Source organism: Erythrolamprus reginae, chromosome 1 (assembly GCF_031021105.1).
Source record: "Erythrolamprus reginae isolate rEryReg1 chromosome 1, rEryReg1.hap1, whole genome shotgun sequence".
Classification (NCBI taxonomy): domain Eukaryota; kingdom Metazoa; phylum Chordata; class Lepidosauria; order Squamata; family Dipsadidae; genus Erythrolamprus; species Erythrolamprus reginae.
The window spans coordinates 134,410,295-134,434,310 of NC_091950.1; the positions used below are offsets into that span (position 1 = coordinate 134,410,295).

General features: G+C 39.9%; 1 protein-coding gene across 1 annotated transcript in view; it reads right to left on the reverse strand.

Moving 5' to 3' along the window:
* PHRF1 (PHD and ring finger domains 1) overlaps positions 1-23,730 on the reverse strand; it is a 39,788-nt gene extending 16,058 nt beyond the window's left edge. Inside the window, 12 exon segments of the mRNA XM_070765556.1 lie at positions 4,689-4,811; positions 6,433-6,620; positions 6,761-6,885; positions 8,546-8,675; positions 10,477-10,643; positions 11,011-11,111; positions 13,017-13,138; positions 14,177-14,260; positions 14,777-15,000; positions 15,604-15,717; positions 18,555-18,669; positions 23,555-23,730. Of these exon segments, the coding sequence (XP_070621657.1) occupies positions 4,689-4,811; positions 6,433-6,620; positions 6,761-6,885; positions 8,546-8,675; positions 10,477-10,643; positions 11,011-11,111; positions 13,017-13,138; positions 14,177-14,260; positions 14,777-15,000; positions 15,604-15,717; positions 18,555-18,645 (1,469 nt within the window). The 5' untranslated portion in view covers positions 18,646-18,669; positions 23,555-23,730.
* Between the last annotated feature and the right edge of the window lie 286 nt (positions 23,731-24,016).

Here is a 24,016-nt window from a genome sequence, read left to right on the forward strand (position 1 = left end):
GAATTCCTATAAATATCATCATGATATCCAAATTATCTCTTCAAAGCTGATTGGCAAAAAGCAACCTTTGACAACATGGAGTTTTCAACTGCAACCATACTGGGTTGGATTTTGTATACAAATGTGATTAGGTTGAAGAAAGCTTTCCAGAACAGCTTGGGACCACAAATTCTGGCATTGCTGAATGACTTACAACCTCTCCTTTTATTCTTCCTAACTAAGAGTGAAAGATTTCACGTGGGGCAGCAAAGATCCAGAAAAAGTTCTTCGCTCTGAGCCTTCACGATCTATGATGCCACTTCTCTTATTGCTGTATTCTCGCCTTAAAATCCACTTTTCCACAAATCATTTGTCAGTTTCCACCGTAGCTAAGTTTAAGCAATTCAGAAATTGCTTTAAGGTGATATTGATACATTTCACTTTTTTTTTTAAAAAAAAGACCACAGTCACTTCAGGTACTTCCTCTGATTAACTCATGACTTTTATCTCCCTATATGTTAGTTGTCAGCTCTTTTAAAGCAGGGGCCTGTTTTCTCTTCCTGTAAGAAGAACCAAAGATGTAGCTGGTGCCATATCTATCTATCTATCTATCTATCTATCTATCTATCTATCTATCTATCTATCTATCTATCTAAATAAATAAATAAATAAATAAATAAATAAATAAATAAATAAATGTTTTAAGCTGATGATATAAAACTTTCACTCATTCCTCCAAAATTTGAACTAAGCCCCCTTTTGCCCTTTCCTTTCATACCCACAAGTAATCGTCCTATCTGGTCAAATCCCCAATCCCTGACTTATGTCTCCAACTGCAAAAGAACACCCCTGGAGCCAACATTCCTTCTCATATATGCCTGTTAAAGGAACATGGTCACTATTTAAAAGGAAGTAAACAAGTTACATCCTACCAACTCATCACTAGAAGCAGTTGCTCTAAAGATCTGTAGGTAACTCAGGAGTTTCTGATTCGCTATTCTACCATTTTATTTGATATGATTGCCGAATATATGGAACACTCCAGCCTTTAAGTTATCATTAAGTTTTGCATAATTGAGATAAGCTCAATTTAGATGAAAACTTATGATATAATAATAAAAGCTTTGGCAAGATGACAAAACAATAGAAACTATCCTAGTAGTTTAATAAATAAATGATTTATAGATTTACAAACATAAATGATTTATAGAATTACATAAGTGATTTATAGAAGTACAAACAATTCACTCAGAGAAAGGTAAAGAAAGAAGGAGAGCAAGTATAAAGGTAGGAGGAGATAGAGGGTAGGAGAGGTTGGAAAAGGAAAGAGAAGAGAAGGTTAAAGAAGGGAGAGGGAGGAGGCGAAGAAGAAGGGAAAGGAAGGCTGAGTGAATAGAAAATGGAAGTTCAGACTGGCAGATCTTGATAGTTCAGATTGAAGTCAAAGCAAGATACTTTTAGTGTTTTCTTTTCTATTATTATGTTTGGTTTATTTGGATGCAATTATCTGATATATGATGGGGAAAATAAATAAGTAAGTAAATAACAACAACAACAACAATAATAATAAACAATGTTTTGCATTTCTTTAAATAAAATGCTTGGTATCTATCCCTGACTCAGATAAGAAAACATAAAAAAGGGAAATGTTAATAAATATACAGTAGGTAGCCATAGACATACAACCATTCGTTCAGTATCTGTTCAAAGTTGCAACAGTAGTAGAAAAAAGTGCTTTATAACCATTTTTAACACTTATAACTAATGCCAGCATTTCTATGGTCAAGTGATCAAAATCCAGGCACTTGGCAACTGGGATCTATTTATGATGGCTGCTGGTGTCAAGTGACCGCCTCTGACAAACAAAAATCAATGGAAAAGCTGGATTCCCTTAACAATCTAACAACTGCAGATTGAGCAATAAGAAGTGAAGGGAGGATTATAATCGATAACTGACATTGGTTTTGGGATGTATTACTGCCACTATTATTATTACTATGATGAATGAGATTTGGTAAATTTTTGAAGTACAAAAAAACACAACCCAATACATGTAACTGCATAAGTTAAACAATGAGTGAAAGGAACAATGTATGAAGGAAGGTATGATAGAAATGTTAAGTTTTTCTCTTTCTGGTTTAAGTATGCAGAGTTGTAAGATGCTGCAGTTATATATGTGTGTGTGTGCGTGTGTGTGTCTGCGAGTTTTTTCTTTTTGTTGTTCTGTTTTTTGTTTACTATGTATTGTTTTCTTTTTTGTATGCATCCTAAGTGTCAGCTTAAAATAAACCCATTTAATTAAAAAAATTGCAATGATTTACTTAACAACTGTGGCTAGAAAGGATATAGAATGGAGCAAAACTCACTTAACCAGATGCCTTGCTTGGCAATGGAAATTTTGGGCTCAATTGTGGTTGTAAGTTGAGGGCTGCCTACATGTTTGTCTGTTTGTTTGTTTGTTTGTTTGTTTGTTTGTTTGTTTGTTTGTTTGATTTGTATGCTGCCTCTCTCCGTAGTATGCTTACACAAGAGCAAAAACATTTCCTTTATATTTTCTATTATAAATTAAGAAATAAACATGTTTATGGTGAAATGCAGAGCATGTTTAAAATAGAATTTGAGAGAAAAAAACTGATGTAATTACCATGGCTTTTGTCTGAAGATGATTTGTTAAACAACCCATGCTGGGCTTTTCCCAGTATACAGAGCCAAAAATTATGGATTATAAAACAAAGATTTACACACCACATAAAACTACCTTCTGGCTTAGTTGATTTCTCTAAAACAGAAATCATTCCTCGTCCCACAACAAAAAAGACAGAACTGGCTATCAAAGAAAGGAATAGGGCTTTGGCCTTTTCCTTCCTCGGCTTTCTCTATCAAAACAGAGGATACAAATGAAAATGCCTTTCAGAAATACACACACCATACTTTATGTACATCAGAAAAATATATCCTGCATCCTTTAGGACACATCACCAGGCTGCAAACAGAATTGCCTCATGCTGACTTTCAATTGTTTAGTAATTGTTTTGAGTACCTGTAAGATTTTCTATAGAAGAATGCAATTTCTTAAACTATATTTATTCCAATTATCATACCCTTCCATATATTAAGAAAACCATTACATGTTTTCATATTCCCACAAAACAGAATCAGTTAGTATGACACTAGTATATATGCATATGCATATTTAACCATCTATTAATATCAATGATTATCACCAAGGCACACGTTGGACATTTTCATTTTGCTAAACTCAATTTTAGCAGCCTCAATCAGCTGAGGTTCGGGAAGCTGATAATCAGTTGCTTGGCTAAACAGGCTCTATTCTGTTTGCTGCAAGGGGGTAAATTGCTAGGAGGCAGAGGCCAGAGGATGGGTGGGTAGGTGGGGCTACATTGGTATATAAGACGCACTCAAGTTTTCACCGTCTTTTTTGGGGTAAAAAGGTGCGTCATAAACTCTGAAAAATATGGTGCAGTAGTTTATCCATTATCCATCCTTCAGTCATCCGACATTCCGGATCATCCAATGTCATGGTTGCTTGGGGGCATGGCTGTAGGCCCCCAGACACGCCCCCAAACATGGCAGCCACAACGGGGAAATACTCCCCAAGAACTGACTTCTCTCTGTAAGCCTCAATTGGGGGGAAAGAGGGGGGGAGGTGGAGAGGATGGACAGCCACTTATCAACTCTCCTCCACACACAGCTCCCCTCAGGCACTGGCTGCCCAGCCAGGAGGAATGTGCTATCTAACCCCCCCATCGCCCTTTTCCCTGGCCGCCTTTCCACACTGCCTCTTCTCCAGTTCTATCTGCCCAATGGCCCGCCTAAGGCGCCCAACACCCACCGCCCTGTTCCTAGATATACCAACCTGGCCGTCCAGCACCATCTTCCAGGCAGGAGGGTGACACTGAGAGGAGCCGGGGCAGGGGAGGCGCATGCTCCTGCAGTGCCCAGGTGGGCAGGCGAGCGACCTGGGAGGAGCCGAGCGGAGGGCAGCGGGGGCCCCACCGGCAGGAAATGTTTGTGCTGGCAGCAGCAGCAACTTGGGGCAAGCGGAAGATGGAAGGAAAGAGCATGCAAGGGGCTGATGGAATACCCATTGGCTTTTAGTAGTTCTCCTACCTTGATTTTGAGTCAGGTCAAGGCCACATTCAGTAGTCTGAATTATCTGACATTTTTGGCTATCCGACTATCAGCCCACCCATTTATGTTGGATAATCAAGAATCTACTGTATATGTTTTTTTAACTGAACACGCTGCAAAAAGTTTACAATGGAATCCTATATTTGTTATGTAAAACAGGTTTTATCCTGGAACACAAACTCTAGCAAGCAGCATAATAAATGCAAGTGCAAATGCACTGCTTCTGCATTAATTTTCCTTTGATTCAGAATTCAAGGAAAATGTTCCTTTTTTAATATTACAGGAGCTAGATATATCAATTCTTCCATTATATTAGTTATGATCTTTTCAGCAGAAGAAAAGATGGAATGAAACCATCCATATCTTATCCAAACATGATTAACCATCAAGACTGTCAAGGTCTAGGTTCTGCTTATATTACTTGCCCTGGAGGAAAAGGAAATTTTTCAATGTGGCACGCAAAGAAATCCTAAGAGATTACCAGGCCGAAGAAAACTTTGTCACAAAGCTCAAGCAAGTACTTTATACAAGAAAGCATCTTTTCTGACCAGTCTTACCCTGGAAGCCCAACAGCCACCGGCCTAGCAACAGGGCGATGTGATCTAAGTGCTGACTGGGAAAGACATCTTCTTTTGGTGCTCATTGGTGAGGCTGAGTTAGCGACAGGAAGTTCTTCATTGCTAAAGAGGGAAAAACTCAAAAATCACTGAAAATGTCCAATTATCGCTCATTTTGATTACCTATTATTATTATTATTATTATTATTATTATTATTATTATTATTATTATTATTATTGTGGGTCCCACAGTCACCCAGATGTTAGAGAGAATTTGGCAATTTTTATCCACCTATGGAGTTCTTCCCAAAGATCTGGATAGGCAGACATTATCATTTGATGCTGTTCAAGGAATTGCTGCAGGATGTCAGCTATTCTAAGTAGAGATGCCTTCTGCAACTGACTGGTGATTGTCAATGCTGATGGTGCTCAAGTGGTACTATTATTGTTTTTCTTGTTACTGTGATGATGATGATTGAAATCATTAGAAGGAAAATGTTTGAAATTGAGGGAAAGCACAAGTGCAATTTTACAAGTGCAATTTCTCTTGAGTAAATTTCAGGATGTACTTTGGTACTAGACCCTAGTTTTTTTCTGATAAATTCAATGCAACATGCAATCAGTGCTGTATTAGCAGTAAGTATTCAAAAAGACATAAATATTTCTTTCTGAGAACTGTCATAATTGCCATAAGGAATATATTAAGCTTTGTTTAAGAGTTCCCAAGTAAGAATGTACACAATTTAACATTTAGAGAGTGAAACATTCTGCAAAACTCTAGAACATAACATTTCCCCCTCTGGCATATTAACTGAGCTATTTGTGAGTTTTGTCATTTTTCTAGAAATTAATTTTTTGAACAATATATAGCTTATGGTGTTCCAGATGTAGTGTTTTTATAAAACAAATCTGCTTCAAGTAGAGGCCATGTTCAGAATATCAAAGTGCTTCCAGTTGGAGAATTTCTGGAAAAATCATCAGATCACCCATTGAGTGGTCATACTGGCAAGGCCCAGGCAAGAAATGGAGCATTCCTCAGGTTTTTAGTTTTAAGCAAAACAAAATGAGAAAACCCATTACATTGGAGGGATTGATACATTACATTGGAGGGATTGATATGAAACATTTAACAAACTGTTGCGTTAAGAGGAAGAAAAAAAATTCCAGAGGAAGAAAATGTCAAGTAAAGTGTTCAATATGAGGGAAGCATCAGTATGACGTTCTCAAAGAAAGACAAGTAAACTTGTGAAATACTCAGACTTGAAATATGTACCACTGAAAATATCAAAATAGACAAGAGAGCCTTGCTGGCGGACTGGTTGGAATGCAGTACTGCAGGCTAACTCACTGCTCACTCCAGTTCAATCCTGAATGACTCATCCTTCTGAGGTCGGTAATTAGACAACCCAGATTGTTGGGGGCAATATGCTGACTATGTAAATCACTTAGAGAGGGCTGTAAACACAATGAATTGCTATATAAGCCTAAGTGCTATTGCTACATCCAGAATTCATGCTAGAATTTGGGCAACCCTGACTGTTGTTTAAAGAGAGATTCCATCAACTGAAACTCATTAATCTTCAAGATGAGTAACTTAATAATGCATGGAAAATTCTTAAAGAAAAGTGAGCATCAGAAAATAGTCTTGATCGGTTCAAAGCAATTCCAAACATGACATCACTTGGAGTCTTATTCTGGTTTCTTTAAACATTCATTAGCTTCTTCCTGCTTATCGTATGCTTACCTGTTATATGGATCTAGCTCAAAGGGATCCCCAAAGACAGAAAGGGAGGCAGCTCCAATATCAGCTCTCATATACCCAAGTGATGGTTCTATCGGCTTGCAGATGGAAGGGATTGAAGTACCACGTATCGGCTTGCCAAGATGAAGGGTTTTCGCTATTCGAGAACGAGCGGTCACTTCAGCCTTCACCTGGATAGAACATTAAGTTAGCTAACCTAAAATGTCCTCTTAAAAATTATCACTGAATTTTTTTTAAAATCCCAATAAAACATATTACTTGATTAATCAACTATATGTCTGCACTCCTGAAAACAGTGGTGGGAGAGTACCTGGATTTTTCTCCCCTTTCTCCTCTTTGTCCGATGCTTGCGTCTCTTAATCCAAGTTCCAGTGCCTTTTTTCCCAGCAGATGATTTTGTGCGCAATTTTTTACTGGTGGTTCTTCTTCTCCTGCCTGAATTAAGCAAAATGTCAAAGATTTTAAAATTAAGTAGCTGCAAACACGGGATGCTTGGCACACCTCCGTGCTTAAAGTAATATGCAACAATTCAATTCAATTTAAACAGCCTTACACTTCAATGCAGAATAAATGGAAATTACAATAAAGAGATGATGCTCTGTTGGGACTCTTATTACACCACCCCAGTTGCCAATTTCAGAACAGTCTTTCTGGGGTATCTGCATGAGGGAGAAAACTTCAAGGTCCCCAAAAGGCTGTTGTGCTCACCGCCCCCTCACGGATCTTGTCTTTACCCACCAGTTAAATTATGATGCAAAACAAAGAACTCAATGCCAGCATTCCTTTTATTTTCAGGAATGCTTCACAGTCTCTTTTAGAAAAGAAAAATCGGAGGTAGCTGCTGTGTACTTTTAGTATGAAAATGTGCCTGTTTCCTCAGCTACACCAGCTACACAGTGTTCCAACAAGCACATATATTGTGATCAGCCACGTCTCTATGGCATCCCTGCTGACACAGAACGTTTTCTTAAAATTCCCACAGGGAACATCTATTTGCCCAAAACTATGAGGAGGGTTGAGATATCTGATCGTCTGAGTGCACTGACAATTTCATTGACTGCATAATGCAAAATATTAGCTCATGCCACATTTTCTATGTTTACCAAGCAGCACAAATTCCACACTCCTTATAGTAATATAGAAACATAGAAGACTGACGGCAGAAAAAGACCTCATGGTCCATCTAGTCTGCCCTTATACTATTTCCTGTATTTTATCTTACGATGGATATATGTTTATCCCAGGCATGTTTAAATTCAGTTACTGTGGATTTACCAACCACGTCTGCTGGAAGTTTGTTCCAAGGATCTACTACTCTTTCAGTGAAATAATATTTTCTCATGTTGCTTTTGATCTTTCCCCCAACTAACTTCAGATTGTGTCCCCTTGTTCTTGTGTTCACTTTCCTATTAAAAACACTTCCCTCCTGAACCTTATTTAACCCTTTAACATATTTAAATGTTTCAATTATACATCTCCAACCTACATTAATCTCCAATTGAATGGTTTTTCTCATCAAAAGCAATAATGCAATAATAATAAATAAATAATTCAATAATATAGGGATGCACAGATTTCATTAGGTCTATGGGCATGTATGTATGTTTATCAAAAGCTTATCACCATTAATTAATAAGCTTCTGTATACAAGAATTGGTTTGTTTTTTTACTGAAAGTTACGGTCACCACATAGAAAGTTTGCTGCTTGCATGTATTTTTTCAGCTGTAAAATTTTGGAAGAAAAATTTTCTACCTATTTTGCCATCCTTAGCGGTTTGCTATTTTTCCACCCAAAAGAATGTTTTATGAGGATGTTCCTTTTTGTCTTGTTTGTTCAACCTCTGCATTATTAAATGGAAGTTATTTAAGTTACACAGGGGAAACACATTGTGGAATGAAAACATTACATAAATAATGAAGCCAACTGGGGAGGGGGGATTTGAGTTTAAGGGCAAAGAGATCTTACTAGCACAATGGGTGAACAAGTCAAGCACGCTCTCTCCAATTCTACTTGCTATGTCAGTCGGGGGGAGAGAAAGACATGACAAGCTTCCCTAGAAAATGCGACAAAGTGCCATCATTGTGATTGAATTACCTCCTTTTCTTTTTTTCCTAGTTGTGGTCCGAGGAGTTAATGGTCTCTGGTACACAGCTGTACTCAGACCCGCTGCAACTGCCTCAATTGTTTCATCAAGAAAGGAAGACATAAAGTATCTTGGTACATGCTAAAATCAAGACAAATGTTTATGATTACCGGCTGAATCAAACTTAATGCTAAATTCATAAATCTCGCTTGAAAAGATGTAAGAGAAAACCTTTCCCCTCTAACATTTCTTCCAAATTATGTCATCTCTTTGTTACCAGCAGGTGTTTCCCTCTCAATCACTTCAAAGTCCTTCAGCCCAGGAAGCCGTAAATTTGTCTCTTCCATAAATTATTGGAAAAGCAAATAAATGTTAAATCAGGTCAATGTATCCATCATTCCATTAGGAAACACAAGTGAACCTAATGTCCTGTCCACACAACGCTAGTGTGAAAACTATATATTTTAAGCATTCTTGACCTTCTGCATTGATCTGCAGAAAGAAGATATAAGCCCCAGGCAAACAGTCTTTTTCTACAATTTAACCAAAGTTACCTTTAGACCATGGATGTACTTTTGCCAATGTCAACATTTTAAAGTATTGTGAGTTTGACTGCATGATTAATTTTAGAAGTAGAGCAGCTCTGGCTGCTTGTGTAGTACTACAGGCATTACACATACACACACTAACACACACACACACACACACACACACACACACACACACACAGAGGCAGTTCTCACAAACTATTCACATAGCATTCAAAGTTATAATATGAACACATTTTGGACACTCAGCAACTGGCCCAAATCTATGGCTGTTTGTATTGTTTTGCAGTCATGAGACCACAATTTATGGGTTGTGTCTTTTTAGTGGTAGCTGGTGTTTACTCCTGGCTTCCAGAAAAAAAATGCTGCAGACAACAAATTCCCTTAATGATTGCAGTGTTTTATTTAACCACTGTCAGAAACAATTGTTGTAAATTCAGGAACAATTATGTGGTGACCCACACAACAGGCTCAATTATAATTGTTTGTTCAGTGTACACGCCTACACACATTTAAATAAAACTTTATATTCAGAAATATATTTATATATTGAATGTGTGCAGTGACACAAAGTACAGCTAGGCTTTAACTTACATCAGTTCACTTAGTGACTATTCAAAGTTGCAACACTCTGAAAAAAGTGATTTATGACTATTTTTCACACTTATGACCATTGCAACATCCCCATGGTCATGGGATTTATATTCGGATGCTTGACAAACCAATTCAAATTTATGACAACTGTAGCGTCTCGGGGTCACAAAAGATTACCTTTTGTGACCTTCTCACAAGCAAACTCAGCGGGAAAACCAGATTCACTTAACAAACACTATTACTAATTTAACAACTGCGGTGATTCACTTAGCAAATGTGGCAAGGAAAGTTGTAAAATGGGACAAACTCACTTAGCAAATGTTTCACTTAGAAACATAACCTTGGGGTCAATTGTAACTTGAGGATTACCTGTACATATTAACTTAATCCTACAAATTTATAGCCAGCCTAGAAGCTTTAAGATTCTTGTTAAAATCTATCCCATTTAGAATATAAGGACAGAAAAGTACAAAAAAAAATATCAGTGGAATGATTTTCTATGTTTTCCATACAATTCTACAGAACCAGACCAGTACTGATTGCCAACATTGTATTTTTGTTTGTTTGTTTGTTAAACTTGTACTTAAATCATTGGGACCAATAAACTGTTACCAGAAATCTTCACAATTTTGATTTACATGACAAAAATTATTGCAAGTATGCACCCCACTCCTTTCCTATGGGCAAACGGTGCTGTACTTCACACACTTGGTCATTTATGGGATAGCTGCCTATATGGCATAAAAGTCTACATCATTATGGGATAGAAGTCTATACCATTCCATCAAATTAAATTGTACCTGAATTCTCTGCGCAGTTGTTATCCTATTTCGATTCACTGTGGCCCGCACACGCTCACTTTGGCGTGTTCTAGCAATAGCCCGTGTCCGGGCACTGGGACGTAGTCGGCTGGTGGTAGGGATTACATCAGCAATGAGTGAAGCAACCTCCTCTTCACTCACCTGATCTGTTTCTTAAAAGAAAATCTGTGTCAGTTTTCAGCTATATTTCAACCATCACTTGAGCATCTCTCCAGAGATCAAACACTACAGTTAACAGATAAATGAGTTGATATATAGATATTTAGATTAATAATTTATGTATGCAAGACATTCAACCATTCTGAAAACTCTGCCTACTTCTAAGCAACAACATTTGGTTGCTGAATTTTGCTGCCATATAATAGCACTATGTAGAATACATCTTTTTACAAGATTTTTCATTGCAACTTTGCCTCTATAAGATTAAAATTAAATTCCAGTATGTTTTGTATGGTAAAAACGTCCTAATTTCTGTCATTCAAATTAAAAATATGTTATAAAGAAAATACTTGCCAGCCTCAGCAGGCCTAGCATTTGCAGGTGCACATGGTGGACAGAACCATTCATCCACAGGTACCTCGCTTAAAGGTGGATTAAGGCATTCCATATGGTAACTAAAGAAAAAGAATACAGGGGATTCTTACAAAACTGTAAATGTAGAAGAGAACACCAAGCCCTTTTGCCTTTTATTCAGACTAATCCTTCATACAGAGAATGATGTACATGCACAACTTCCTATTCTAACCACACCGAGACATTTGTTGATATGGATTTAACAAATATTCCAAGAGCCAACAAAATATCAAAAATCTAAGAAACCTGAAAAAGTTGTATGTTCCAATTAGAATGATCATTTACTTAAAATGTAAAACACTTATAAGGAATGTTAATTAGGAGTGGTGCTAAGGAGAGAGATAAAATATATTTTGAAATTCTCTGTATGAAGGTACCTCTTTAGATATCCATAACCTCTAACTGCAGAGTAAAACAAGGAAGCTCATTATGGCCGCAGCCTGTCTATCTTTGAGCAACCCATTTTTGTCAAAAGATCTAACAGAAAAACTATAATTGTGGGCAATGTTCCCTCTAATTTTTTTTCAGTGTGGGCGGAAAGTATAGTGTCTGAGCGGTAGTCCCTTTGGGACTGGGCGGCATAGAAGTATAGATAGATAGATAGATAGATAGATAGATAGATAGATAGATAGATAGATAGATAGATAAATTCCCTTCTTTTTTATTAAAAGAAATTAAGAATAAAACAAACCAAAATCTATTACTATTATTACTATCTTCTCCTCTTTTTCCATCCCTGCCTCCTCCCCCCTTGTGTGTGTGTGTGTGTGTATGTGTGAACTCTTGAACCATTTCCAATAACAGGTGAGCTATTGGAAATGGTTCAAGAGTTCACACACACATACACACACACACACACACACACACACACACAAACGGCTGGGGTTATTTTTCTCTGTTATTATTTGGGTGCTTTTTACCATATGCTTTAAATCAAGAGTCATTTCTCTCTCTTTTTCTCACTTTCTCTCTCCCTCTCTTTCTATCTCTCTCCCCCTCTTGCTCTCTTTCTCTCTCTCGTTTTCTTTCTCTCTATTGCTTTCTTTCTCTCACTCTTTCTCTCTCTTTCTTTCTTTCTCTTGTTCTCTCTCTTGCTATCTCTCTACCCCTTTCGCTCTCTCTCTCTTTCTCACTTACTTTCTCTCCCCCCCCCTCTCTCTGTCAGCGAGGGGGCTGCGAGAGCGCTTTCTCCGAGCACTTCGGGAACGCCTGCCCTGCCTCTACTGCAGCCCCCTTGCTGAAAGGTCCGTGACGAAAGCGCTCCCAGCGAGGGGCTGCGAGAGGGGCAGGGCGGGCATTCCCGAAGCCCACGGAGAAAACCCTCTCTCGCAGCCCCCTGGCTGGAAGCGCAGATGAGAAGGAGAAGCCACGGCCACCGCCCCGCTAGAAGTTGCGCCCCAAGGCAGGAGGCGGCGGAGAAGAGGGGGCGGATCGGGCGGGTGGGGGCAGGGCCGAGAGGCCAGGAGCGCAAGGGGGGCGGAGGCACCGTGGGGAGGCAGGGGTGGCCGCGGCTCCCTTTCTTTCTACTGCCGGCGCCTCCCCGCCCTCCCCGCGGGCTGGCAGGGGGATGGGGAGCGCGCGCCCATGGAAAAGGATGCACGGGGGGTATTTGGGGGGCGCGCATGCGCACGTGCGCAGCTTACAGGGAACACTGATTGTGGGCAGATAAGTATGAAGTGCCCTATCATCAGAAGACACAGTGCAAGTGTGTAGCTTTATAACCAGATTCACCTGAAAGCAATTATATTTCTGCCTAAGGTGTCCAGTGATACAGCAAAGTATCCCTGAAACTCTTCAAATATACAAATTATGAATGACTGGAAAAAAAATCTAAAGGAGATATCTGGTCAGGTATGTCAGCAAAAATGCTATATTAAAAGCAAACTAAGACCCTCAAGTGGAAACCTAATCTCAAGAAGCATTTTTGAAGGCAATTGACTCCTTACCCTGCATCACATCCGTCACAAAGCAGCAAGCGATCTTCTCTGTCGCTTCGACCACACACTTCACAAAAGGTGGGGTCTTCCTCCAGACCATCTTCCTGAGATTTTGCATTTTCAACAGGTATCTAAAGAAAACATTTTAAGAAAAGTTTGCATTGTTCACAGTAAAACAAGAACAGTTCCTGTAGCCACAACTCATCTTTGTCTAACTCTGTCCAAATATAAGCTTTTTGTTTGTTCTTTCATCATGATGTCAGATTTAAGGAGAGGTGTCACAACATTATAAAGTTAATTTCATTCCATTTTATATGGGGGTTTTTCCCAAGAGTTCCCAAAGAGTAATGTTAAAAAAAAGTTAAGCCTAAAGTATTTTCAGTTTAAATATCAAAGTTTCCAAACATTACTTAGCATTCTTTCTACATATTCCTACTTATTGCTTGTTTCTATTTCATGAATGGGTCAATGAAAGTAAATTAAACAAGGAGCAGTAAGATATTTATTGTATATATATTTCAAAAGAACTTCAAAAACAGTATAGTATAAGAACTTGATATATATTTCAAAAGAATGTTTTCAATCTCAGAAAATACTCATTAAACTCTATTCTGAAGCATAGCCCATTATACTTAACAGGAATTATGCTCAAGAAGGCATAGATTTGTGGCTCGCGGGAAACAACACTTGCTATCAGTGCAATAATATAGTAGCAATTTATCTGGTAAAATTCATAGAAAGTGCAAATCTCTTTCACTATTACCTTTTATGGAATGTGATTTAGCATTACCTACTCTGCTGTCTGATTAATAATGCTTTATCAATATTTCAGTTGCAGTACAAGCCACAATGTTTACTAGAACAATTTTCTCCCGAAAGGCCATGAAAGTATGTGCAAAATCAACATGCAAAATATCCATTGTTCATTAAAAAAAACTTGCACATGTTCATGTAAGTAGCTCATACAAATGGGGGAAAACAGTTCATAAAACTAGAAAATTATGTATTCCAAAAATTTGTGTATCATTATAAACTGGTGAATACTATCAACTGTGTTACTTCAGAAAGATTAAATCTAGAAAAAATGAACTATGAGTTGATTAGAAATTAGACAGCAAATACAGAAAATGTTTATGTTTTTGCTATTTTTAAGAAAACAAAATACTTACTTTCTTCAAAATTTCTCCATCAAAGTGTACACGTACACAAATTGATTTAAAAAGGATCCGATCCACGGGACAAGAGTTGGCATTCTATAAAAAAAAAAAAGGGGGGGGGGACAGTTTATCAATTTCAAAAGCATCTCCATTTTAAAATAAATTAAACATTCATAGTTGTTCAACTGATTAAATTGAACTGATTAAGTTCTTACTGACCGTATAGCTGTGGACCTGCGTTACCAACCTGACGTTTTTCTATTTTCATAGCTTAACAAGTCTAAACTGAAATAATTTAATGTACCTTGTCAGCATTTGTTTCATTGCTATAACATCTGGCTTTAAATTTCTCAATTCTAACCAGAGAGCACTAAACCATTTTAAGAGGAGAAAGCAATTATTAACTGTAAGAATTGAAAAAGAATAATAATTAAATTATTCCGAGTTCATGTATATACAAATTAACTTTCTGGGGGAACTTTTGATGATATTTAATGATTATTTACTTCCCACGAAATATGACCTGTAAAAAGACACATTATTGAAGCAGTTACAATGCTCACAAAATAGCATCAACATTGGCATAATTTTATCAATTAAATGAGTTCTTACTTTAGACCATTCAACTATACAATCCAAGCAGAAATAATGGGCACAATTCTCAGGTGTTCCAACTGCCTGATGTCTGAATGTATTGAGACATATTGGACAGTTTTCAGCATCTTCATCAGTAGAAGAATTAATTTCTCCATTAAGTTGAGGCTTTGTTTTAATAGAATATTCTGGTTGCTCAGAAGTAATTTCCACGTCATCTTCTGCCTCCTCCTCTTCAGTATCTTAAGGGAAAAAACAACAAAACAATAGTCTCATACATACATATCCCAAACCTGTTCTGGAAGGCTGGAGAATTATTTTATTTGGAACATGGAAAAGTAGAAAAGAGTAAGGCAGCTTATGCAACAATTAAAAACTATCTGTGTAATACTGGATACATATTTATTAGGTATCTCCATTATCATTGGTGACCCAGACTTAGTAGTAAGAAATGCACAAATCAAGTATAATTGAATCAGGTGTACCATTTAAATCTCCTCCCAAATCCTGATTGCCAATAACAAAGATGAGGACCAAGGTATCAGACTCACATTGTATGTGACAAAAAGCATCTCTCCCTCTCTCTCTCTCTCTGTGTGTGTATACATACATGCATGTGTGTGTATTCCATGCCTGGATGGCAGCCTGTATTGCTATAAATGACTAACAAGCAACCAAACCAGTTTTAAAAGCAATATGCTTCTGTATAATTCAATTATTATAGTGATCTGATGCAAATTAGGCAAGTTAGAAATTACTCTCAACCAAAGTAGCTTTAAAAATAGTTCACTTATTGAATGTAAAACTCCTTTCATTAATATTACTGAAAGAGTTGTTATAATCACCTTCTAGATCTTCATCTTCACTTTCTTCATTCTCTTCGTCTCCATCTTCATTGGTATCACCTTCATCCCCACTTCCTGTGTCATCAGAGTCTCCGCTATTTCCATCACTGCTTTCTTTTGAAAACCACAGTAAAGAAAATGTGAGAAAGGACATTATCAACTAGACTGTAAAGTAGCAAATGAATTCTAGCTGGAGAAGGGTGTTAGCAACCAAATGGAGAATCTGGAGTAAGGATCTCAGAAATTAAGATTGTACAGCTTCTAAGGGCCTATAGATGTCCTTGAAAATGCAACATTGTGTGCCAAATAACAAAGTACTTAGCACTCTGGGTTCAAAAAGTTTAATTGCTGCGGGCACATAGTTGTTACCCTTGTGGGTTGAATATCTAAGGGTTGTATTAGTGCTGATTGGGATGGCAAAGAAAGGTTTGAAGAGGGAAGCTTCCTGGGAAAATGACTGGAAATAGATGGCAAGATATTTGAAAGCTTTGTTCTCCTCTCCTTGATCATTATTGACCTCCAGGTAGTTTAGTGAATACAAGGGCTTTAATTTTCATATGGCTCATTTCTAGCATTTCAGATCAGCGGTAGGATGCTAGAGCCCAAAGGCTATGTTGCAGTTTTACTTGGGAAACAGGCAAGGTTGCAGCAGCATAGGCTTATAGCAGAATGGAGATTGCTTTACTGGTCAGAGCAGAAGGATGAAATTTGGTTTTAGTAGGGGCTTGAACAAAATCGATAATGCATAAATTAAATAATAGAGGGGCCAGGACACATCCATGTTTACTCCCTTAGAAGTTGGAATAGGGTTGGTCAGTTTTCCTTTCATTGGACCTGCACTGTAGTCCATTCATGCAAGATCATAATTGGTTGTAAGAGCCACTGGTCAATGGAGATTATGCTAATGTAGATTTTCGACCAGTAAATCAGCAAGCTTATAAAAAAGAAGTTTAGAATATAATTTGCTAATTTTAGATAAACTGACAGGATGGGGATTAGATTAGCTTTGTTGTCCTTTTTGTAAAGTATCATAATTAATTAATAGCCAGTTTGGTGTTATGGTTAAGGCACGAGGCTAAAGAAGGAAGGACTGTGAGTTCTAAACATGCCTTCGGCACAAAGCCAACTGGTGACCTTGGGCGTTTCACTTTAAACCCTCGGAAGGAAGTAATGGCAAACCATTTCTGAAAATCAGGCCAAGAACTGCAGGGACTTATTGAGGCAGTCTTTGAAAATTAGACATTACTGCATGGGCAAAAATAAAAGAATCTGTCCATTCTTTGGAGATCTGCAGTAAGATGTTGATTTTAGTGAATAGAGGAGGTTAAAACAGGTGCCCACCAATTGGGGTTTCATTTCAGCACTTGTGGGAAGATGAAGTCCCTTCCAGTAATTTTACCCCTTTTAAGATGGTCTGGTTATGGGATATCAAGTTAGGAGAGTGCTAGGGATTATTGGATGTATATCATAATTTCTGCTGCGGTCTGGAAACTGCACACAATAGTGAGAATCCCATGTCTCACATGTTATTAGAGTATGCATTCTAGTCTTGGACGTGGATAGAAACAAGGAAGCAGAACATTTTTAAAATTGAGTGAATCGGTTTGTCCCATTTTGCCAGGTGACATACTTGTTTCTTCTTACAGAGAAACTTATGTTTCTGTTTCTTTGAATCATTTTCCCCCGGAAGTGGGATTATTACTATCCATAGCAGCTAACCATCAAATTTAGTTTCTCAATTTTAAAGATTCAGCTTCTGGAAGCTCAAAGGGAAAGCTCACTTTCTGGGAAAGGAAAGAAGCCAGGATGCTTTATCTGTTAATCGTTAACAATCTGATCACTTGCCACATAAATTTTGCAACCATCACCTACCATTTTTTTAAATTCTTTCTTTAGACATTAAATTTTTTAACCCTAAATGACTCAGAAATTTCAACAGATATTTTTCTAATCCAAGGGGTTACATAAGCTACAAAATTAAAGTCCATTACTGAATTCATGCATACATTCAGAGATTTTGAACTAAAACTAAGTGTAACACAATTTTTGATAAATTTCCAAGATATTATTAGATCAATGCAGAAATGTGCAATGTATACTTTTCAGCCAGCGCAAAGGAGCCATACTAAATTCCTCAGGCTCTGGTCTGACCAAGAATGCATTTATGTCAATACCTTAGAGATTTAACCCATAAAGCTATTAAGGCCTAGAGCAGGGGTAGGCAAAGTTGGTTCTTCTACGTCTCGGGGATTTCAACTCCCAGAATTCCTGAGCCAATCATGCTTAGCTCAAGAATTCTGGGAGCTGAAGTCCACATGTCATAGAAGAGCCAAATTTGCCTACCTTTAACCTGGAGTAAAAGAATAGGCGGGCCCTACAGTATGAATTTCATAATGTAAGTTGCTCCTTGGCCTCTTAAACATTTACAACACTCCATATAAAAAAACTTTCCATGATGCCAGAAAAAGTCAGTCTAATATAAAGGAATGCATAAGAAGTCTTTTTTAAAAATGCATCATTTCTTTGTGGGTAATCCCTGGAAACTAAATGATCTCCATAGGCAGGTTCAAAGATATGGGCAGGTGGAACCAGTTAATAAGCCCGAGCAGAACTACAATTTTTTCTCATCTAGCAGGATACCAGAAAAGAGAGAGCATGCTCTCGCCATAGATCTGAATTGATAACAAAGGGCTTTGAAAACTGAAGCAAGAGCATCAGGCTCCTCATCCGAATGTGAAAATAAAGCAAAATAATTTTTTTCCTGTAGGAATTCTTCGCTCCTTAATACTAGCCAAGCATTTAAATGAATAGGAGTTAAATCTATGTCTATGTTTGAATGTTGACAACTATGGAGGCAAGAAATTATCAAAACCACTGGGAGGTATTTTATGATAAATACTGGTTGATTAAAGACCAGAAAGTTGGAATGCACATTGAGTAATTTCATTTACCTGCATCACTAAAGAGCAGCGCATTTGTTCTTTTAACTTTGCCTACTGCAGCATTCTTGTTTATGAGTTCATCCTGGCTGTCTTCATCCATTGCGGGGCATTTGGAACTGGCTTCCTACAAGCATAAAGCAGAATGAAATTATTTGTTTTTTAAAAACAAAAAACAAAAACCACAGCCCTGATGTGGCCCTCAATGAATCGAGTTTGACACCCCTAATGTACAGCAATGGTTAGAATAGTGAACTGAAATCAGGGAGACTCATATTCTAGTCCAGGGGTCCCCAAACTCTGGGCCATGGCCTATTCAGAACTAGGCTAAGTGAGTGGTGGGCTGGCGCATGTGTGTGCAGCATGACTTGCACAAGTAGTGGATTCTCATTTTTGCACACTGGCCTGCCACTAGCACGGACTGATTCCCCTCTCCCCTCCTCCAGGCAGGCCTCCAAGCTGCAAAGGTTGGATTGCTGCCTTAGTCCATCCTCAGAAGCTCATTTGGTGCCTTTGGACAATTGTGAAGAAAAATGCAAAGAATGGATAATATGCCTGCTACCTTATATGAAAAGCAGACTATAAATTCAGCAAATGTTGCACACAATATTTTTCCTTATTTGTAATCTATTTAGCAGCAATTATAGCTATAAATACAAAAATTAAAATGCATAGCTGCTGACAAAGTATTCCAGCCAACAATACTCATACAGCCAGGATTTGGGTCCCTTCACACATTTGAGGTCCCGGGCCCAGAAACATGTTTTTAATTGAAAAAGAAGCCATTCAAAAGCAACAAAGAACATACATCAAACATTATATATTATATCAGGCATAGTTCTTCTAGCCTTATCTGTATCCTATGGATATGCATAACAATCTAAGATTATATGTCCTTAACAAACAGAAATAATCAAGGCTATTGTAACAATTTTATGGATTCTAGTTCAAAATATATTGAAGAGCAAATGAAGCCAACAATAAGATTTTCTGTTTCAGTTCTACAGTTACATCACCAGGTTATAATAGCCAAATTTTCAAAACTATGTTGAATGAAAATGAAAAACTGAAGCCTCCTCAGCTCTAATACACAACACTACTTCAGGATTTCATTGTAAATGTAGGTATTGCATGACTCTATAAACTTAATATAGAAAATGAGAATATTTCATTCATTCAAATCTAGGATGTGTTATTTGAGTGTTCCCTTTATTTTTTGAGCAGCAATTCCCACAAGCAATTGTCCTTGCCAAGTGAAAGCTCGAGGACATTTTTCAGAAAGAGAAACTTCAAGACCTTTCAGTCAAACTCGGAGCCCTTCCTACTTCACATCTTTTCCTGCTCCAAATTTGAGACATTTGGTATTTTTTCAAGGCATTTATTGTTATTAACCTACAGCTGTGACTCTTTGTATTCCTGCCACTTCTTTCTTTCTTTCTTTCTCTTTCTTTCTTTCTTTCTTCCTTCCTTCTTTCGTACAAAAAGAGGGTGGGGAAATATTTACTGACCACTCGCATCCTGGACATAAACTGTTTCAACTCCTGCCCTCAAAACATTGCTACAGAGCACTGTACACCAAGACAACTAGACACAAGAACAGTTTTTTCCCAAACGCCATCACTCTACTAAACAAATAATTCCCTCAACACTGTCAGACTTTTTACTAAATCTGCACTTCTATTTCTACTAGTTTTTCTCATCATTTCTACCATCCTTTTCCTCCCACTTAGGACTGTATGACTGTAACTTGTTGTTTGTATACTAAGATTTTTATTAATATTGTTTCTTCATTGCTTATTTGACCCCTATGACAATCATTAAGTGTTGTACCACATGATTCTTGACAAATGTATCTTTTTCTTTTATGTACACTGAGAGCATATGCACCAAGACAAATTCCTTGTGTATCCAATCACACTTGGCCAATAAAAATTCTATTCTATTCTATTCTTTCTCTCTCTCTCTTTCTCTGACAAATAATTCTAGGGTGGTAATTTGTATAAACTTAACATTAGTCACACCAACACTCCGCAGTCTGCCAGTCACAATTCAAAGTGTTGGTTATGACCTATAAAGCCCTTCATGGCATTGGACCAGAATATCTCCGGGACCGCCTTCTGCTGCACGAATCCCAGCGACTGGTTAGGTCCCAGAGTTGGCCTTCTCCAGGTCCTGTCGACGAAACAATGTCTGGCGGGGCCCAGGGGAAGAGTCTTCTCTGTGGCGGCCCCAGCCCTCTGGAACCAACTCCCCTCAGAGATCAGAACTGCCCCCACCCTCCTTGCCTTTCACAAACTCCTAAAACCCCACCTCTGCTGCCAGGCATGGGGAAATTGATTCCCCTCGGCAGTTTCATTTTATGTATGGTTTGTTTGGGATGCATGACTGTTTTTTATAATAAGGGTTTTAAACTGTTTTTTTAACCATTAGATTTGTACTATGTATTGTTGTTGTACACCGCTCCGAGTCTCCGGAGAGGAGCAGCATACAAATCTAATTAATAATAATAATAATTAGAAAAGTAATGATAAAAATGATAAAAGACAATAGGACAGTAGGACAGAGATGGTAGGCACAATGGTGCGCTTATGCACTCTTAGAAAGGGGGAGAGGTCGACTATAGATAATCTAAGGCAGCGTTTCCCAACCGGTGTGCCGCGGCACAGTAGTGTGCCGCGAGACACTGCCAGGTGTGCCTCAGAGCTACGGAAGCTCCAGCTGGGCGGGGCGCTGCCGGTGCCGACCTGGAGCGCCCGCTCGCAGCTGTCCGCCGGCTCCTGCCCGATGCCGCGGTTTCCGGCGCTCTCCTGCTGAGCCCCAAAGAAGGAAGGCAGGAAGAAGAAGGAGAGCTTCGTTCTTTGCGCCTTTTTCCCGCCTTCCTTCTTTGGGGCCCAGCAGGAGAGCGCCGGAAACCATGACATCGGGCAGGAGAGGACAGGAGAGAGCGCGGGCCGGGGCTGGGGAGCGCGCGGGGGTTGCCCTTTTGGTTTGCGGCTGCAAGCGCGGCTCCCCGAGGCAGGCGGGCAGGCAGCTTCCCTCCCTGCGCCTTTCCCAGCTGCAGCCGCACCCCCCCGTCCCCCCGCCAGTGCCCTCCCGCCGGGCCCTGGCGTCGGCGGCAAGTGTCCTTTGGGGCCCGGCGGGAGGGCACTGGCGGGGGGAGCGGGGGGGGGCTGCAGCGGCCGCAGGCAGTCGCGGGGAGATGGCGGCGGTGAGAGGGAGCTCCAGGCGGCGGGAGCTCTCTCTCTCTCTTTCTCAGCTGACTGCAAGTGGGAGCCCTGACGGTGGCGATTGGATGTGCTGCTGGACGCCGTACTGCTGGTGCTGCGGGCTTGGCATATACGGCGTCCAACAGCACGTCCAGCTGCCGTCAGGGCTCCCACTTGCAGTCAGCTGAGAGAGAGAGAGAGAAAGAAAGAGAGACATATAAGAGAGGCAGAGAGAGAGGCAGCAAGAGAGGCAGAGAAAGAGACAGAGAGAGAAAGAGAGGCAGCAAGAGAGGCAGAGAAAGAGAGACATAGCAAGAGAGGCAGAGAGAGAGAGAAAGAAAGAAAGAGAGACATAGCAAGAGAGGCAGAGAGAGAGAGAGAAAGAAAGAGAGACATAGCAAGAGAGAGAGACATAGCAAGAGAGGCAGAGAGAGAAAGAGAAAGAAAGAGACATAGCAAGAGAGGCAGAGAGAGAAAGAGAAAGAAAGAGAGACATAGCAAGAGAGAAAGAGAGACATAGCAAGAGAGGCAGAGAGAGAAAGAGAAAGAAAGAGAGACATAGCAAGAGAGAAAGAGAGACATAGCAAGAGAGGCAGAGAGAGAGAAAAAAGAAAGAGAGACATAGCAAGAGAGACAGAGAGATAGCAAGAGAGGCAAAGAAAGAGACATATAGCAAGAGACAGTGAAAGAGAGAGAGAGAGAGCAAGAAAGAGAAAAAAGCAAGAAAGAGATAGCAAGAGAGAGAGAAAGACAGAGGAAGGGAAGGAGGGAGAGAGAAAGAGCAAAAAAGAGAGGAAGAAAGAAAGAGGGATGGAGAGAGAGAAAGAAGGGAAGGAAGGAAAAGAGAGAAAGAGGGAGAAATAGAGCGAAAGGGAGGAAGAGAGAGGGTTTTTTTGTCCAAACTTTTCTTTAGCCCACCCCCCACCCCCCACCCCCCCTTTCAATGTTCCCCAGGATTTTGAAAATATGAATAATGTGCCGTGGGTCAAAAAAGGTTGGGAAACACTGATCTAAGGTTAAAGGTTTTGGGCTTGGGAGTAGAAACCAGAGTCAGGTAGAGCATTCCAAGCGTAGATCACTCTGTGTATTTTTTGCAGTCTAGTTTGGAGCAGTTGACATTTAGTTTAAATCTATTACGTGCTCGTGCGTTGTTGAAGGTGAAGAAGTCGCTAACAGGTAGGACATTTTTGTATGATTTTATGAACCATAGGGTTTTTTTGTAAGCGGCCTTGGAGCGTAACTAAATAGTAAATACGCCCGTTTTACACACTCGGCTAAGGAGCAGACAAGTCGCTCCACATCAGCTCGGTCTTAAGTAGTAGCTTCGTGGCAGGAGAGGCCAATTTTCACCCAGGCGGGGCAGGAAAAACCACGCAGAACAGAATAAGCGTTGCGGCCACGTCACTGAAGCGCGAGACGAAAACACTGCCAAGAGGGAAACGCGGAGGGGGAAAAGGGGGGTGGTCGGTCGTCTAAGTCCCAGACCACACGGGCTCAGAAACACGAGTGGGTGAATATAACACGACGACACGGAAAGGGACGTCCTGGCAGGTTCCAAAACCTCCCCATCGAAAACCCGCTTGGCTCTTCCTCCGGGCCAGCGGTCGCAGATTGCAACACCGCCCAGCCTCCAAAGCCCGTCGCCGTTTAAAAGCGACTCTTGTAAAAAGGGGTTCCTGCCCGCCTCTTTTGAACTTCGGGCCGCCAAAGCTGCTTTCCCTTCCCAGGGCAGCCGGAGGGTCGCATACGGGGGGAGTGGGCAAAAATAACGCAGCACTGCCCGGCCGGCTGACCTCTTCCACTCACCTGACCCTGAGAGATAATCTCGAAAAACGGTCGGAGGGTTGCGCGAGGACAGCCGTTTATACCGTTACCGCCGTCCGTAAAACGGAAGATTCCCGGAAGGAACCGAAGCGACGCGGGGCTGGGCCTGCTCGAAGGCCAAAAAAAAAAAAAAAACGGCTTCAGTTGCTGACCCGGAAGCGGACGGGTATCTCTTCCGGGTGACATTACTTAATCCGCCAGCCGCGAGAACGAGAAAATATAGGACTCTTCCATTCCTTTCAGGGAGGGGGGAGGTCGTGATAGAGCGCGGAGCGTCGCTCCAGCTGCGCCGATTCCTAAGGAAGATGCGCGTTTAAAGCTACGCTTTGGAATCTGCTCCCGCCGCAGGTGCCTCAGGATATAAATTGCCTTATTCTCAACCTTCCTTATTTACATTTTACCTGTAACTGGCAGCTGCTATCGCCAAGCAGGTCTTCAGCGATC